Source organism: Mesoplodon densirostris, chromosome 5, assembly GCF_025265405.1.
Source record: "Mesoplodon densirostris isolate mMesDen1 chromosome 5, mMesDen1 primary haplotype, whole genome shotgun sequence".
In the NCBI taxonomy this organism is placed as follows: Eukaryota; Metazoa; Chordata; class Mammalia; order Artiodactyla; family Ziphiidae; genus Mesoplodon; species Mesoplodon densirostris.
This window is the reverse complement of record NC_082665.1, coordinates 68,024,557-68,040,418: the sequence shown is the minus strand read 5'-3', so window position 1 is coordinate 68,040,418 and position 15,862 is coordinate 68,024,557. Positions and strand designations below refer to the sequence as shown.

General features: G+C 36.3%; 1 protein-coding gene across 3 annotated transcripts in view; it reads right to left on the bottom strand.

Annotated features, from left to right (window-relative positions):
• Positions 1-2,833: 2,833 nt before the first annotated feature.
• The window catches only part of STXBP5L (syntaxin binding protein 5L), a 386,525-nt gene continuing 373,496 nt past the window's right edge, over positions 2,834-15,862 (bottom strand). For all 3 annotated transcript variants that reach the window (XM_060099916.1, XM_060099917.1, XM_060099918.1), the window contains 5 exons: positions 12,587-12,947; positions 8,031-8,196; positions 5,430-5,541; positions 3,451-3,671; positions 2,834-2,875 (listed from right to left, as the gene is read on the bottom strand). In XM_060099916.1, coding sequence (XP_059955899.1) covers positions 2,834-2,875; positions 3,451-3,671; positions 5,430-5,541; positions 8,031-8,196; positions 12,587-12,947 — 902 coding nt within the window. The remainder of the gene's footprint in view (positions 2,876-3,450; positions 3,672-5,429; positions 5,542-8,030; positions 8,197-12,586; positions 12,948-15,862) is intronic.

The following is a 15,862-nucleotide window of genomic DNA, read 5'->3' as shown; positions in this document are numbered from 1 at the left end:
AAATAATTTTGATACAGTAAAACCTCATTAATTTGTATTCCACTAATCAGGAGTTTGTGGGATGAAGTTACCCTTACATTAAGAAAGAGTTTATAAAAACAATATTGAAAGATGAAAAGAACCTATTCTTTTCAAGCATTTCAGAAGCACCTTACTTCCAATTGACATGCCAATTATAAACTTTTGATCTATTCATTAAAGCCAGTTTTAAGCACTTCTGTTAAATGCTATTTTGTCCTTTCTGGTATTTTTTCTGTATGTTTTAAAATATTCTGTAATTGTTATCTTTCAGTGATTCATGTAAGCTTTCCCCAAAATAGCATTTTATTGCATACGAACCACACATGTAATTTTGGGTATAATAATTTGTTACTGTGTACTAACGATGTTTAATTTTATATAAGATATATTACATATTAACACTTAATCTGTCTCCAAATGATGTAGAACAGTGGCTCTCAACTGGGGGTAATTTTGTCAATGGCTGGAGACATTTGTGATTGTCATTTTGGGGCGGGTGGGAGTGGGGGTCGCTACTGGCATCTAGTGGAGAGAGGCCAGGGGTGCTGCTAGACATCTGCAGTGCAAAGGACAGTGCCACATAACAAAGAATTTCCTGTTAACGGTGCCATTATTGAGAAACCCTGATATAGAACAAGTTAAGTCACATCCTATTGGGGCTTTAGAAATCGTCATTGAATTTAATGCCACTTTGGACTTTATTTCATTGTTTCTAAAATAAACCAATATTTTACTCTTTTAGTTTTTTTTAAGTATAGAAATGATCAAAGTATTTGTTCAGAAAACCAGAAAACTGGGTCCTTGAAACTGATGGTACAAATAGTGCACTGCAATTTGCCTACCAGTGTTTTCCAAATCATGGTCTCAAGTTTCTTCAGTATTTTTACTATATAATTTTATGTATCATGTTTGTATTTCCAAGTCAGGTTCTGTTACCCTAAGGCTGTTCACAGGAGTCTGGAGAGATTCCTAGAGAGGCTTTTTTGAGAAATCAGGAGAATTCAAGGACTCTGAGAAATGCTATCCTGATATACATTTTCTGACTTTTTCCCCCATTTCTTTTCAAAGATTACTCTTCTCAAAGATTAATTTGTTCTTCTCAAAATTACTGAGAACATTTGAAGGAAGTGCCACTTTAAACAAATTCACTAAAAATTTAAAAACTAAATAAAAAACAGAAATACTATTTTTGGCTACTCAAATAGCCTGGACTTCAGGAAAATGGTGAATTCTTAAGAAACTCGATGTGAGTCTTATAAGACCTTGATTAATCAAATTTCAATGCGCCGAACCCATTAATTTTCTTTAAAAAGATTCTTTTTGAAAGAACAACATACATATTATAGGATGGGTCCCAGAATCTGCATACGTTCATTTCCTAAGACTTTTGACTTCCAGAATCATATTAAATCATGGTAGCAGACATCTTTATTTTGTTTGCCTCTACTAGCTCTCTGTTGAGTTATAATAGATAATCTTTTATCATGTTAAGGATATTCTTTATTCCATTTTTAAAAGAGCTTTTAATAAGGAATAGGTATTTGGTATTTGTTGACATAATCCTGTGGCTTATGTTATTTAGCCTGTTGAGTGACAAAGTTTCTGTTGTCCATAATGGTGACTAAAGCCAAGATAGCAAAAATACCACCACTTTATAACAATTTTCAATAGTAAGTATTGAACCAAAAAGTAATTTCTAATGAAAGCCCTTGTTAATCAGAAATGTCAGAATCCCTTTCCTAAAACATTAACTGAGGTTTTACTGAATCAGACTAAAGAGAATGACCAGTTTGGTCTGTGAGTGTCAGGCTGCAAGAGCACCTTTGAATTGAAGACCCCATTGGGATTGAACAGTAATATACTGTGTAATTGGCAGACAAGGATACAAATGGAGCATTAAAAATATATCACTTTAGAACCTGAAACCAGAGTGTGTGAAATCAGTTCTCAAAGCTAACTGCATTGTTCCTGTAAGTCTAGTTTCCCCAAACCTATTGTCAACTCCCCTGCAGAGTATAAGCCAGGCTGAAAAAATGCTTCGAGGTGACCCAACCCTGCATGGTTTGTGACTAAAAATAGCAACTTGTTCTGAAGGTGATAGAAATGGATATAATTGTGTTAGGAATAATTTACTGTACTGGCAATATTTGATTATGACCAAGAACTGTGAATAATGTAAAATATTATGGAAAGAGAAGAACGTTAATCAGACTCTTGCCATAAGAATTCAATAATGTCCTAGTATAATGAAAGTTATAGATGAAAAGGAAACTCTGGTTTTGTTTGTTTTTTCAGTTGGGTATTGCAAATGTACTTGAAATGCACTGATATCTTCTAACAGAGTTTTTTAAATTGTCAGGTGTGCTCCAATTTATAAAAATAGTTTACCATAAATCTTTTTTTCTTCTGTCACAACATGCTTTTTTTTTCTTTTCCTCTTAAGATGTTAATTTATCATGCAAAAATTTTTTTCATTAAGTGCATTAATGCTTTTTGTTTGTACAGGATTTTTTCAAATCAGGACTCCCCGTAGTTCCTAAATGTAAATCCTTAGCAAACGGCATGCCAAGATGATAGCTCCATTCCACGTAGGAAGAGGCAAATTCAGCCATATCTTGGGGTGTTAACCAGGGTTCCAGCCTTTGGGTTGTACAGTGTCTCTGGTAAGTCTCCCTTATGATAACTTCAGATGGACTGTAATGGAACATTTTGTGGAAGAAACTGTCTTCTAGCAGTTGAATAGTGATGCTGGGAATAAAGTTGGTTTCCCTGAATAATGGTTTCTCAAAGCAGTCATAGCTTCTTTAGAAGTTTAGAATTGGTACCATTTCTTATCCTTATATTTCAGCATTAACTGCAAAGAAAAAATAGTCACCATAAGATGTTAAAAAATTATGTAAAAGTGCTAATCAAAGCAAGCTCATATTGAGCTAATCATGCATATCAAAATCTCAAAACTTAGAAGACTTCCTTTATTTTTTGAAATAAAGTGCATATAGAAAGATTTTTTTAAAAACCAATCAAGCTCTAAAGATTTGCCTGACAGGAAATGATTTTTAATGATTGAGACAAAAAGGGGTGTGTGGATCCCAGCCTCTACTGCCCACCTCACACCTTGTTGGGGGAGATCATGTAATCAACCTAAGTACCTTTTTAGCAGCTGATGCACAATATAGACCCAGTGTACCAGAACCAGTGGATAATTTTAAGTCATCCTCTAAGGTAAAGAAGTATCAATATAGTATTAAAAAAACACTTTTTTCTCCCCAGTATGAGGGGAGTTATAATACTTATAACGAGATTCCAGTTACCTTGGCTCTCACACAGGATTACTTTCAGTGGCATCTCTGTTTAGGCCTTCTTTTGCAGGACCTAAATGTTTAAAGTTATTACTGTATGAAGATGGCTTTATTTACTTAGGCAGTTTACCTCATGTGCATGTTTGGAAAATGCTTCTGCACTGGTCATCATGCCTGCAGTTTTCTCTTCCAGCTCTCCTAGCCTCTGTCCTCTCTCATCAAGTGCGATCCGTGCACGAGTCAGCTCTCCCATCACCCCTCCGGCAGCACCTTTCATCCCTTCTATACTACCTGGTCCAGGAATGTGCTGTGCGAGGCTGCGTGATGCTTTTCCTGCTGAAGCTTCCCCAACTGGGAGTTCAAGCCATAGCAATTTAAAACATTCTGTCAGTAATTCAAGTAATTATAGTCAAGTTTATCACCAAAGTACTTACATTGAATTCTACTGTCATAATTCTCATGAAGAGACATATTTGTTCCTATCATAGATCTGTATTTGCAGATGTTAGCATTTACCCAAGAAAAATGCCCACGAAAGAGACTGAGAGAGATACTGGTACCATATGCCTTATTTTGTGTGTGTGTGTGTGAGAGTGAGTGAGTGAGGGGGTGTTCCATACAATACGGCATAATTGCATTTCTTGACATTGCTGAATTGGGATGCTCACAATTTTATTGTGACCTCATATTTAACCCATATTAGTGTCTGTTCCAATCTCAGGCCTGATCATTTATTTAAATTTCTGCCCAAGTTGGCATTCCAATCTTCTGTATTCATCTTGCTATCAGTCTTTGTAGGCCTTAGTTGTCGTTTTTCAAAAATCTCTGTGTGTGTGTATGTAAATACTAGAGAATGGGGTATATGCATGATGGGCATTAATAAACATTTGTAGGAACTTTATTACTTTATAAAAGACTAAAAATTTCCCCAACATTTACAAAGCGCAGTTTCACTTAATTTTAATGAAGTAACTTTTAAATATTGAAAAACAGCTATCTTAGTAAAAATTTAGTGAGAATTCCCAAGGATATAACATTAGGAATGGAATCTAGATCAATTTTTTAAAAAATAAGAGGCTTATTGAGATAAAATTCACATATCATAAAATTCACCCCCCCCCCTTTTTTTTTAATTTTTGGCCATGCTGCACAGCTTGCGGGATCTTGGTTCCCAGAACAGGGATTGAACTCCTGGCCCCGGCAGTGAAAGCTCCAAATCCTAACCACTGGACTGCCAAGGGATTCCCAAAACTCACCCTTTTTAAGTGTACAATTCAGTGGTTTTTAGCATATTCACAGATTTGTGCAACTATCAACCACTATCTAATTTTAGAACATTTTCATCACCCCAAAAAGAAAACTCTGTACCCATTAGCAGTCCCTTTCTAGTTCCTTCTTGCCTCAGTCCCTGGCAACTATTAATTTACTTTCTGTCTCTATGGATTTGTCTATTCAGAACATTTTGTATAAAAGGAATCATACGATATGTGGCTGTTTTTGTCTTCCTTCTTTAATTTAGCATGATATTTCAAGGTTCATCCATGTTGTAGTATGTATCAAACGTCATTCCCTTTTATGGCTGAATACTATTCCATTGTATGGAGGCACCTAGATCTTTTGCATAGTTAAAAATTCAAGAAAAAGGAGTTTTGATCTGTAAGACCAAATGGTGGGTGAGATATTCTGGAAAATGTATTCTTAATTTCTCTCTAAAAATGTTCCTAGTATCTTTCTACTGCATTTTGATTATTGTTCATCAGAGTTTTGCAGGTAGATTTTTTAAAGTAATTTATTCTGTACCATTGGTAAACCTTGAATTCTGAATAAAGAATCTGTTTCTTACAAGTAAAGGCAGGCAGATTCAAAAACATTTTTTCAGATTTTAGTAACCAAATGTCTTCACCCTGCCTTGCAGGTATGATCTACCTGCAAATGACACATTTATTAGCTTACTCATTTTTTGTATGAATTGCATGTACTATGAATTGCATGTACTATTAGAATTGCATCTAATATAAAGTGACCAATTTTATTCATGTTTGGTAAACAAATAGTTTTCATGGTATAGAAGCAAAACGCTCGTCTAGAAACAGGTCTTCTGTTACTCACAGAGCTCTTCTCTGTCAAATGTTTGTCCACTTCCACCAAACAGTCCTTTGAGAAAGCCTCTGTTTTGAGCTTCTGGTGTCTCTATGGGAGTAAACAAATCTCCTAGCATGTCCTATATCAGATCAAAAGAAAATAGCATTAGACTGACTAAGAGTAAAGTAACAGATCAAAAGGTAACATGGTGGCAGGTTAGAGCACGTCATGAAAAGGCAGTCTGTTCTCCATATATTTTCCTGGTGATTTTTGCTTTGCTCCCAGTTCTCTCTGGCCTTTCTTTCTCCACCTCCTTCCTTTCCCTTCCCTTCTCCAAGAACTGATCTAAAATTTTCACTTTTCTGCCCTCTCCGTTTCTTCCTTCTACAATTAGAAAGCATGGGAAGCTAATATTCACCCTAGGATTAATTTACACTTGATCAGTGACTGCCAATCTAGACTTCTGATTCTTTTTCAATTACCATAGCGTCTTTCCTGTCCTAGTTCCCTTTCTGGAACCAAGCATGGACTGCCCTATGAAATGGGAAGCCTTTGGTGGTGTGTAGAGAAAGGCTGGATTTATTTTTATATTATGTACAAAATAATGAAATAGCTCAAGATAATTTAAATGAGTCAAAGTAGGCAGCTACTGCATGGTGAGGTAAAATTGTTCTTAATATTTGATGTGATTTAGAATGACTGGGGAGATATCTTGTTAGAAACACAGATGCACAGGCTTTATTCCACACACGCTAAATCAAAATTTGCATAGATGTGTTCTGGTTATCTGTATTTTTAACTTGCTCTAACTTCTTCTAACTTTTAACTTGCCCTAAAAAGTTCTAACTTGCTTTGGTCTTTCTAAAGCAGACCAAAATTTGAGAACCATTGGTTTGGAGGAAGGAACTTCAACCCAAAGTCAGACCTTTGACCTAATATCAGTTTGTCTGTGAACTTGCAGCATGACTGTCATCATCATCCCCTTTCACCTCTACTCCCCAGACCTGTGCTCTTCCTCTGGATCCCTTCTCTTTGGAAATGGCTGCACCATCTACTTAGCTCCCCAACCCAGAAATGCAGGAATAATTATTAATTCCTTCCTTTCCTTCACTCCTACATCTAATAACCCTCCAATCTGACTGATTACACTTTATAGCCATTGAATCTGCTAACTTTTCTCTCTCCTCACTGTTGGCTGCCTTATTTCAAACCACTATTATTTTTGGCCTTAATTATTTAAAAAAGCCTCCAAATTTTTCTCCCTACTTTTAGACTTAATTCCTCAAAACTAATTGCCATACTTCAACCAGAATATTAGCTTTAATAAACAAATTTGTTAAACCTTTTCAATGACTTGCTATTGCCCTGGGGATAAATGCCAGGTTCCTTAAGGAGCTTACAAGGTGTTCCAAGCTCTGTTCTTGACTAACTCTCCAGCATCACCCCTTCACTCTCTCCACTTCCCAACTCAGCACTTTGTTGGAAGTTGCCTGAACCTTGGGGCTGTCACATGCCTCTGCTCAGTCAAGAATATTATTACCTTTTCCATCTCCAGCCATCCATTCCTATGGATAACTCCTATTCATCCTTCACAACCTTTTTCTAACTACCCCTTCCCTTTTGTTCCATCAACCTAGGTGCCCCTCTCACATGTCTCCCCAGCACCGGCACAGCCATATAACAGCATTTGTGGTTGTCTGTTTACTTATCTGTCCCTCCACACTAACAGGTAGGGACTTGTATCTTGTTTATGATTGTGTTCCTAGAGCCCAGCCAAATACCAGGCATATAAAAAACTCTTAAGTATTTGTTGAATAACATTTATTATTATTTATTTTTAAAGCTTATTATGTTCCAGGCACTGTGCTCAGTGCTTTATATGAATTCTTTCTTAATTCTCACAGCAGTGCTTCAAGGTAGTAGATTAAGTAAAATGGCCAAAGTTATATAAGTGAGCAAAATGCAACTTAAATAGTTCAGAGTTTATACTCTGAACCTCTATATTGTAATGAATGGGTTTTAGTTTTCTTATTTCTAAAATAAGGAGAAACCAATTAAATCCCTAAGATGCCTTTTAACATTTTGTGACCACATTTACTTATCCAAGGTTAGATAGGCTTTTATATTTATTTTGTTTCTAGGTTCTGCTTACCGCTATGATCAAAGACAAATGCCCAGTTCTAACCTACAGGATATGTATTTATTTTGTATGGCTCTTAATCACAATTAAGATTTCTTTAAAAAAAGTTCATTAACTCCCCGAATTTTATGCAAAATTTTTGTGTATACATACATATTCCCCACCCTGGAGGAAGATTTTCATAATCTTTCAGAGGATTCTCCATAGGCAGAACACACAAAACAACCATTGATATGTATAATCTCCACATTCTTCATACATCCCGTTTTTTCTTATTTTTTTCTATGTATATCTGGAACCACACTAGAACTTGGTAGCATCACAATGATGAACATATATTCAAAACATGTTCTAGGGCACGCATATTTATTGTCTGGCTCAATAATATTTTAGCTTTTAGACATCTTTCTAATTTTTTCTCTTTTTATAACTGTGTTCTCTTTTTATAACTTTTTATAACTATTTATTCATAAATGTGTCTGACCTACCTGTAGATTATCACACATCTCTTGGCTGTATGTTAACCGCTGAATTTCAGTAGGAGAGACAAGGTATAATGCCTGTCCTTCATTGGTAAAACAAAACGTCCGTGCTATCCTCATGTCTGTCAGTGGCAAATAATTAACATCCAACATTGGGCGAAGACTAGGTAGGCTGAATGGAAAAAAACAAATCCACATTTCATATTCAAGTTGTTAGAAGCTTTTAATTTCTTTGTATAAAATGTGCAGATCCTTACATAAAACAGTACTTTTTATACCGCTACTTTACGGTTGTTTCTTTATCCTCTTGAATTTTCAATGGTAGTAAACTAGACTTTCACATAAAGTCATATTCACAAAAAATTATGGGCACAGTTCTTCTATCTTAATTCACACAGATATTTAGCAAATGCCCTTGAAGGATGGATTAAATGCAGTGGCCAGCAATTTCAAAATGCTTTTTGGAGCATTTCACAGGTTCCTACAGTACAGTTATAATCTTTGATTATGGCAGAAACACCACAGCTAGAAAGTGGCTGCCTGCATACTTGGTCTATTGTCTCTTTTTAAGGCAGAACTCCTGGGTCTGAGGAGGTTATACACTGATGAAGTGGGTCTAGTTCACTGTGCCTGGGAGTGGAGTGGCTTTGCTCCCCATTCCTTTACTTCCTCTATACACAGAAAGTGAAAATCACCTATGACTTAGGGCACCTGCACTGAAGACATGATTAATAAACAAACATGGCTGGGGGCTGTAACAGAATTAGTTACAAATAATAGATCAGAATTTGCACATCCAAGCTAATACCACATCTCAAGTGTCTTACTGATTGGCTCTATGCTTATCCTAATGTTGTAGTCAAATGATTCTGCTTACATATTTATAAAAATGTACTTTTGGATATTGTCACTAGAGGCAGATTTACAAACTACTAAAGAAAACCAATCTCAATGCTTTTAAAACACATCTCTAATGCCAAAAAGAGAAAAATAAACTTGTAGTTAAATCTCAAGCTTTGAAATCATTCTACTGATTGTAGTGTGCACAATGATTTTAAATTAACCCAGGTCATAAAACTAGCACCTTGAAAAAAAAGTACTTATTTCTCTTATCAAAGTAGTTTGTAATTACAACTTAAGCCCTAGAATCTTACCATATAAAATGGGACCTGAAATCTGTGCTATAGGAATAAGTTTTTCACGAGGTCCTAGCGCTGTGCTGTCCAATATGGTAGCCACTAGCCACATGTGGCTATTGAGCAGTTGATATATGGCTTGTCTGATTTGAAATATTCTGTAAGTGTAAACTATAAACTGAATTTCAAAGATTTAGTATGAAAAAAGTATATTAAAAATATATGTGATGGCGTTTGAAGTAACAAAGATCCTTAGGATATGAATCCAAAACAAACCCAGTTAAACAGACTTCCATTCATTCAGATTAATGGGTTGTGGTGGGGAAGAGGTTCCTATGGACTTCCCTGATAAGTTGTGTTGTCTATGTAGCATAATAAAAGTAAGCCAACAAAATACAACAGGTGTAATCACTTTTGGTAGGAAAATGAAAAGAGCAAGTCAATTGCTAAGGGCTAGGAAACAAGTACTCTTAAAGATGAAAAAAAAAACAGTTTTTTTCTGTGCAAGGACATTTTTATAAGGAAACAGTGTCAGGTAACTAAAGATGGTTCCCACTAAAAATGGCTCTCTCAGCCCAGTTTGAGAACTTTATACATAGATAAGCCTCTTGCATCTCTCTCTACTCTTTTCTAGGTCTGGGTACGTTGGCACATAAGCAATCATACCTACCTAGCAACTATCTGAAAACTAGGACTTGAGGAGATTGGGCTCAGTGTAGTTAAGTTCTGCGTTGGAAGTACGGAGTCCTAACCACTGGACTGCCAGGAAAGTCCCGTAGTTAAGTTCTGATAGGGTCTGGAAAGATCTGGGAATATGCTTAGCAAGGTCAGGAGCATGCCAATTTGTAGACTCCAGTTACTCAAGCCACATGTTTCCTAGCCACACCTTACACATTGCTAAAATCATGTCAAAATCACTTCCTTTTCAAATATTTTTGAGATCCTCATGAACACATAAAGAGTTTCCACTAGGACATAATATTAAAGTAGTCATCATGTAAAACAGCTTTTACAAAGGGCAGAGACAGAGAGATCATTTTATCTTTCCTATTGCTATGACTCCTGTTGCTTTTTAAACTCTTGCTTTTCATTTCTCAAGAAATTCCCCTCATAAATGTAGATGTAGCATGTATTCATTTAAGTAGAAATTAATTTTCAGATGTACCGTTTAAGAAAAGAAGACATACTATAATTTTGCAAAAACAGGGTAAGTAGTCACTATCAAGCTAAAAACTCAATTGCGAAGTAACATTTTTTGAGTGACTAAACTTGAGCTCAGCGGAGTATATACACATTTTTTTTTTTTTCCTTCTAAACTAAGGCATGTCTAGGAGTTAAGTCGTTATTTTCAAACAAGACTGGAATGGCCTTCAGAAATCTCTAAAAAGAGCTTGAGAAAGAGAAACCAGATAAAGAGAGAAAGAAATATGTAAGAGAATAAGCAGGCCATAAATGATTGTTTTTATGTTTTCAAAACTTTCTCCTTCATTAACTACTTCTTGGCTTACAAATCTACTCATGTTTCCCCTATTAAATAAAATATAACAATAAAAACACTCTAGAACACCCAGTTTTGCCCTCAAACTACTTTCCTGTCTCTCATCTCTCTTTTTACCAAAATTTCCCCAAAGAATACTGTCTCAGGGGTTGACAAACTTTTTTTTAAAGAGCCAGATAGTAAATATTTTAGGCCTCCGGTGCAACTACTCGACTCTGCCCTACTGTGTACAAGCCCCTCTGGGCAGTATGTAAGCAAATGGGTGTGGTTGTGTTCCCCAAACCTTTGTTTATGGCCATTGAAAATTTGAATCTCATATACTTTTCACATATCATGAAATATTCTTCTCTGATTTTTTTCAACAATTTGAAAATGTAAAAACCATTCTTAGCTTGCAAGCTGTACAAGATCAGATTGGGGGGAGGGCAGGGTAGATATGACCTGGGGCTGTAGTCTGTCAACCCCTAATCTATGCCACTGCCTCTTCTTGCCCCCTTGAAATTTAGTCTTACCTCCACCGTGCTCCTAAGATTTGCTTTCTCAAAGATCACTAATATCTAGGTGCCAGATCTAGGATTTTTTCTTGTACACAAACTCTTTGACCTTTCTGCTCTGACTACCTCTTGACCATCCTTTTGGTAGTCTTCTATCCTTTATTTTGATACTCTGCTGTCGTTTTCATTTCATGAAGTTCTGCTACTCTGATCCTTTTCCTAGCTCTCTGATGACTTCTCAATCTCCTTTGCTGGAGTTTCTTTTTTCTCCACTACATAAATGTAGACATATGCACCCCTCCCTGCCAATTTTTGTCCTAAGACCAGTCTATTTCTCCGCTTTTTTAATACTGTCTTCTTTGATGATTTTGTTCACTGCTACAACTTTCACTAATGCATTTACATAAATGATTTCCAGAGCTGTATCTTCCATCCCTAGTTTTTTAAGAGTCCAGACCTTAAATTGCTGGCTAAACTTCTGCAGGCTGGCATATAAGCACCTCACATTCCAAGCATTCATTCCCAAACTTCTCATTATCAGTCTTTCTAAATTCTGACTTTCTTATCTGCTAATGACCTCACTATTATCCAAGTTCATGATAAAACTTTTTAACCTTTAAGTTCTTTTCTAACCCTGAGATTTAAAGGCCTCCATTACCTTTCACAACCAATTGGTTTTACATTCAGCAAATTTCCCTCAATTATCCCTCACATCTGTTTCCACCTAGCTTTCAATATAGTTAGGACTTCAGTTCAAAAGCCCATCCAAGCTCTCCCTCCATGTATATTTCTTTTTTTTTTTGCATGTATATTTCTTAACGCATAGCTAGAGCAGGTTAAAATAAAGTGATGACTTTTAGTATACTGTTCAGTGTTGATCTCACTTTTTCCTAGACTTGCAACCTCAGGCAAATTTGTTAACATATGTAAAATGGAGGATGCAAATAACACTTTATTTTCCTGTGTCCTAGAGAAGGTATAAGGATAAAATTAAATTCTGTATGGAAAATTCTTGTGTGTACTATGAAACATAGTAAAGGTAACAGTTCATTTCTTTTCCTTGTAGCTTATTCATCTTCATATATCCTGAGCCTAGCATAGCATCTGGGAGATAACATGTGCTCAATAAATGTTGAATGAATGTGTGAATGACTGGAGAATCACTCCTTCCTTAGATTCCTTGATGTCAATTAACGTATTTCATTCACAATGCAAAGCATTTTTAGCAAAAACAAAAACCAAAAAACAAACAAAAACAAATAAAAACTCAAAGTCTCCTCAAAGTTTTGAGCAATAAAACATTCACAAACATAATGAAACAATGATCTCAGTTTGCTTCTAGATAACATCTTGCACGTTACACATATACTTTTCATAATTGTACCCTGTTTGCACTGTTATGATTACCAGATAATTTATAAAGAAGGCACGTACCTCATTATCATGATATGCCCATTGGCACAAAAGCATGCCAAGCAGGCACTGTTACACATGACCACCACATCTGCTTGCAGTATAAAAGATGTCTCGGTGATGTTATGAACATAGAGGCAAGTCTGAGAAGGCAGTGAGAAGACTTTGGCTTGTTTTTCTGAGCAGATTATTGTATACTGATGATCTCCTATTTCTTGGGATGGAGAGGGGCAGTTCATGACCAGCTTTCTTCTCCAAGATTTCTCATTTTCATCTATGTTGTTTGGATCCCTCCAGACTTCATATGGTGGTTGCATTAATCTGCCAGTTCGGTCCATACAGGAGAATGTTAGGACAGCTCCTTTCAATGAGAGGAATGTACCTATAAAAACAATTTCATATCACTGGCACATGAAATTCTAAAACAGCTGCTATTCATCTATGGGCGATAAATGTTTTATATTATGATAATTCATATCTATAGTGTCATAATATTGCAGTATTATACATAAATCAGTAAATTTGTGAGTTCATCAGTTGCAATAACTTGGAATCATAAAAGGTGGGGTCTAAAAGGAGTCTAAGACATCAACTTGTCTAATCCCTCATTATATTAATGAGAAAACAGAGACCCAGAAAGATGATGAGACTTGGGCCAGGTCACATAGCAAGTTAGTGGCTGAGCCTGGACTAGAACTCGGGTTTCCTAATTCCTAATCCAGTATCCTTTCATTGTACTATATAGTGTTCATTAAAATACTTTTTTAAAGAGCAAATTTTAGAAAATTTATAATTTTATTTATTGAATAACCAGCTGAAAAAAAAGTCAACTGATTCCACTTCTTTATTTTATAGACTCATTCACTATCAAATGCTATTTTTCTTCTGAAAATGAACACTCAGAATATTTCATGAAATTTAAATATCTAGAGTTCATGCTAGCAATTTTGATTGTATTTAAAAAATTCAAACTAGCTTTGGTGTTTAGGCAGGCTTATGCATCTTTTATACAGAAAAATGGTTTACTCACCTGGAATCTCCAAGGTTGAATATCCATGCAAGATTATTACCTATGGGTGATTTTTACCAGTCCCAGAGACAAGATACTATGAAGCTTAGGAAGTAACTTGGGGTAGACTGACCTTTGGACATTTCCAGATTCTCCCCTAAGCAGCGCCCTAGCAGCCTTTTCTTTCCTTTCTCCTTTGACATCATGTAGAGAGAGTAAGAAAGTTATCCCAGGCTGATATACCTCAGGAGTGTACATGTACCAGAGACTTAGGAAGGGTGTTGTAAAAATACATTCCATTTAGAAAGTACTTTATAAAGTATGTAAAATTAAAAATAACATGTTTAGATGATGTAACATGATTTTTTAAAAAAAGCTCAGTAAGTCCAAACTATAGCCTCTACTATTTCAGAAATACACATTACAAAGGAAGTTTAAATTTAAGGACTTCTATAGTAATATATTAACAATTTGGTCTGCAGTAAATAATTCACCAGACAATTAATGAGGATTTTCTTCCTAAAAGAGGTCTTACTGGCTAGAAGTGTACCTTACTCCAGCTTTCCAAATTACCAGTCTTCCCCACTAAAATCTTAATTCATTCAATCAACAAATACTTATTGAGGGTTTACTATGTGTTCTAGGTTCTGTTTTAGGCACAACGGAATAAAATAGTGAATAAAACAGATAAAAATCCCTACCTTCACAGAACTTACTTTCTATGATACAGACAATATATACAATAAGTATATATATGAGATTAGATAGCAATAAGTACTAAGGAAAAAATAAAGCAGAAAAGGGGATAGAAATTCTTAGAAAAGGGTGTGATTAAATTTTAAAGAGTAGAAGATGTTAAGGACTAATGTTTGTTCATTTCCCCTCCCCAAATTCATATATTAAAGCCCTCCCCCCCTCCCACAGTGTGAATGTACTGATATTTGGAGATGGGCCCTCTATGGGAATATTTAAGGTTAAAGGAGGTCATAAGGGTAGGGCCCTGATCTGATAGAACTGGTGTCCTTATAAGAAGAGACACCCAGAGACCTAGCTCTTTCTTTCTCTTTCTCCCTCTCAATCTCTCTCTCCCCCCTCCCCTCCCCTCCCCCACACATAGGAAAGGTCACATGAGTACACAGTGAGAAGGCAGCTGTCTGCAACTCAGGGAGAGCGCTCTCACCAGATACCAACACTGCTGGTATGTTGATTTGAGACTTCCAGTCTCCAGAAGTGCGAGAAAATAAAATTCTGTTGTTGAAGTCACCCAGTTTGTGGTATTTTGTTAAGGCAGCCTGAGCAGATTTATACAGAAGAGGAGGCTTCTTTGCATTGTACTGTGGAATTAAGGCTCAGGAAACCACAAAATATTCTGGCTACTGTGATTATCCTTTATCTCTGATCCAAGAGTCTCATGTCTTCTATCAGCATCCATGAAACTGGCAACTTAAATTTATTAGCTTGCAAGTAAAGTAAAATCTCAAACTATTCACAGATCTTGACCTTCTAGAGCAGTTACGGGCAGACTTATAGGAGATGAGATCAGAGATAATATGGAGCTAAATCATGTAGGTTCTTGTAGGACACAGTAAAGACAGACTTTTACTTGGTATAAGATGGGAAGATTTTGAGAATAGAGTAATATAATCTAATTTCCATTTAACAGGATCACTCTTCGTGCTGGGTATATCCTAAAGGGAGTCAAGGTTGGAAGAAAGGAGAGCAGTTAAAAGGTTAGTACAATAATTCAGGTGAGAAGTGGATACAGGCTTGCTCAAACCAGGTGGTAATAGTATAAAGGGTGAGAAATGGTCAGATTCTGAATATATTACAAAGGTCAAGCCAACAGAATATGCCAATAAGTTGGAGTTAGAGTGTGAAAGAGATACAGTGGTCAAGATTGATTCTAGGGGTCTTCCCTGGTGGTGCAGTGGTTGAGAGTCCTCCTGCCAATGCAGGGGACGTGGGTTCGTGCCCCGGTCAGGGAAGATCCCACATGCCACGGAGCGGCTGGGCCCGTGAGCCATGGCCGCTAAGCCTGCGCGTCCGGAGCCTGTGCCCCGCAACGGGAGAGGCCACAACAGTGAGAGGCCCGCGTACCGCAAAAAAAAAAAAAAAAAAAGATTGATTCTAATGCTTTTGAGCTGAGAAACTGGAAGGATGGACTTGCCATTAATAGATATGGGAAAGACTGTGGGAGAAAGGAAAGGAATATTAGGAACTCAGTTTGGGACGTAAGTTTGAGATACTTATTAGACATCCAAGTGTATGTCATATACATATAACTGGAT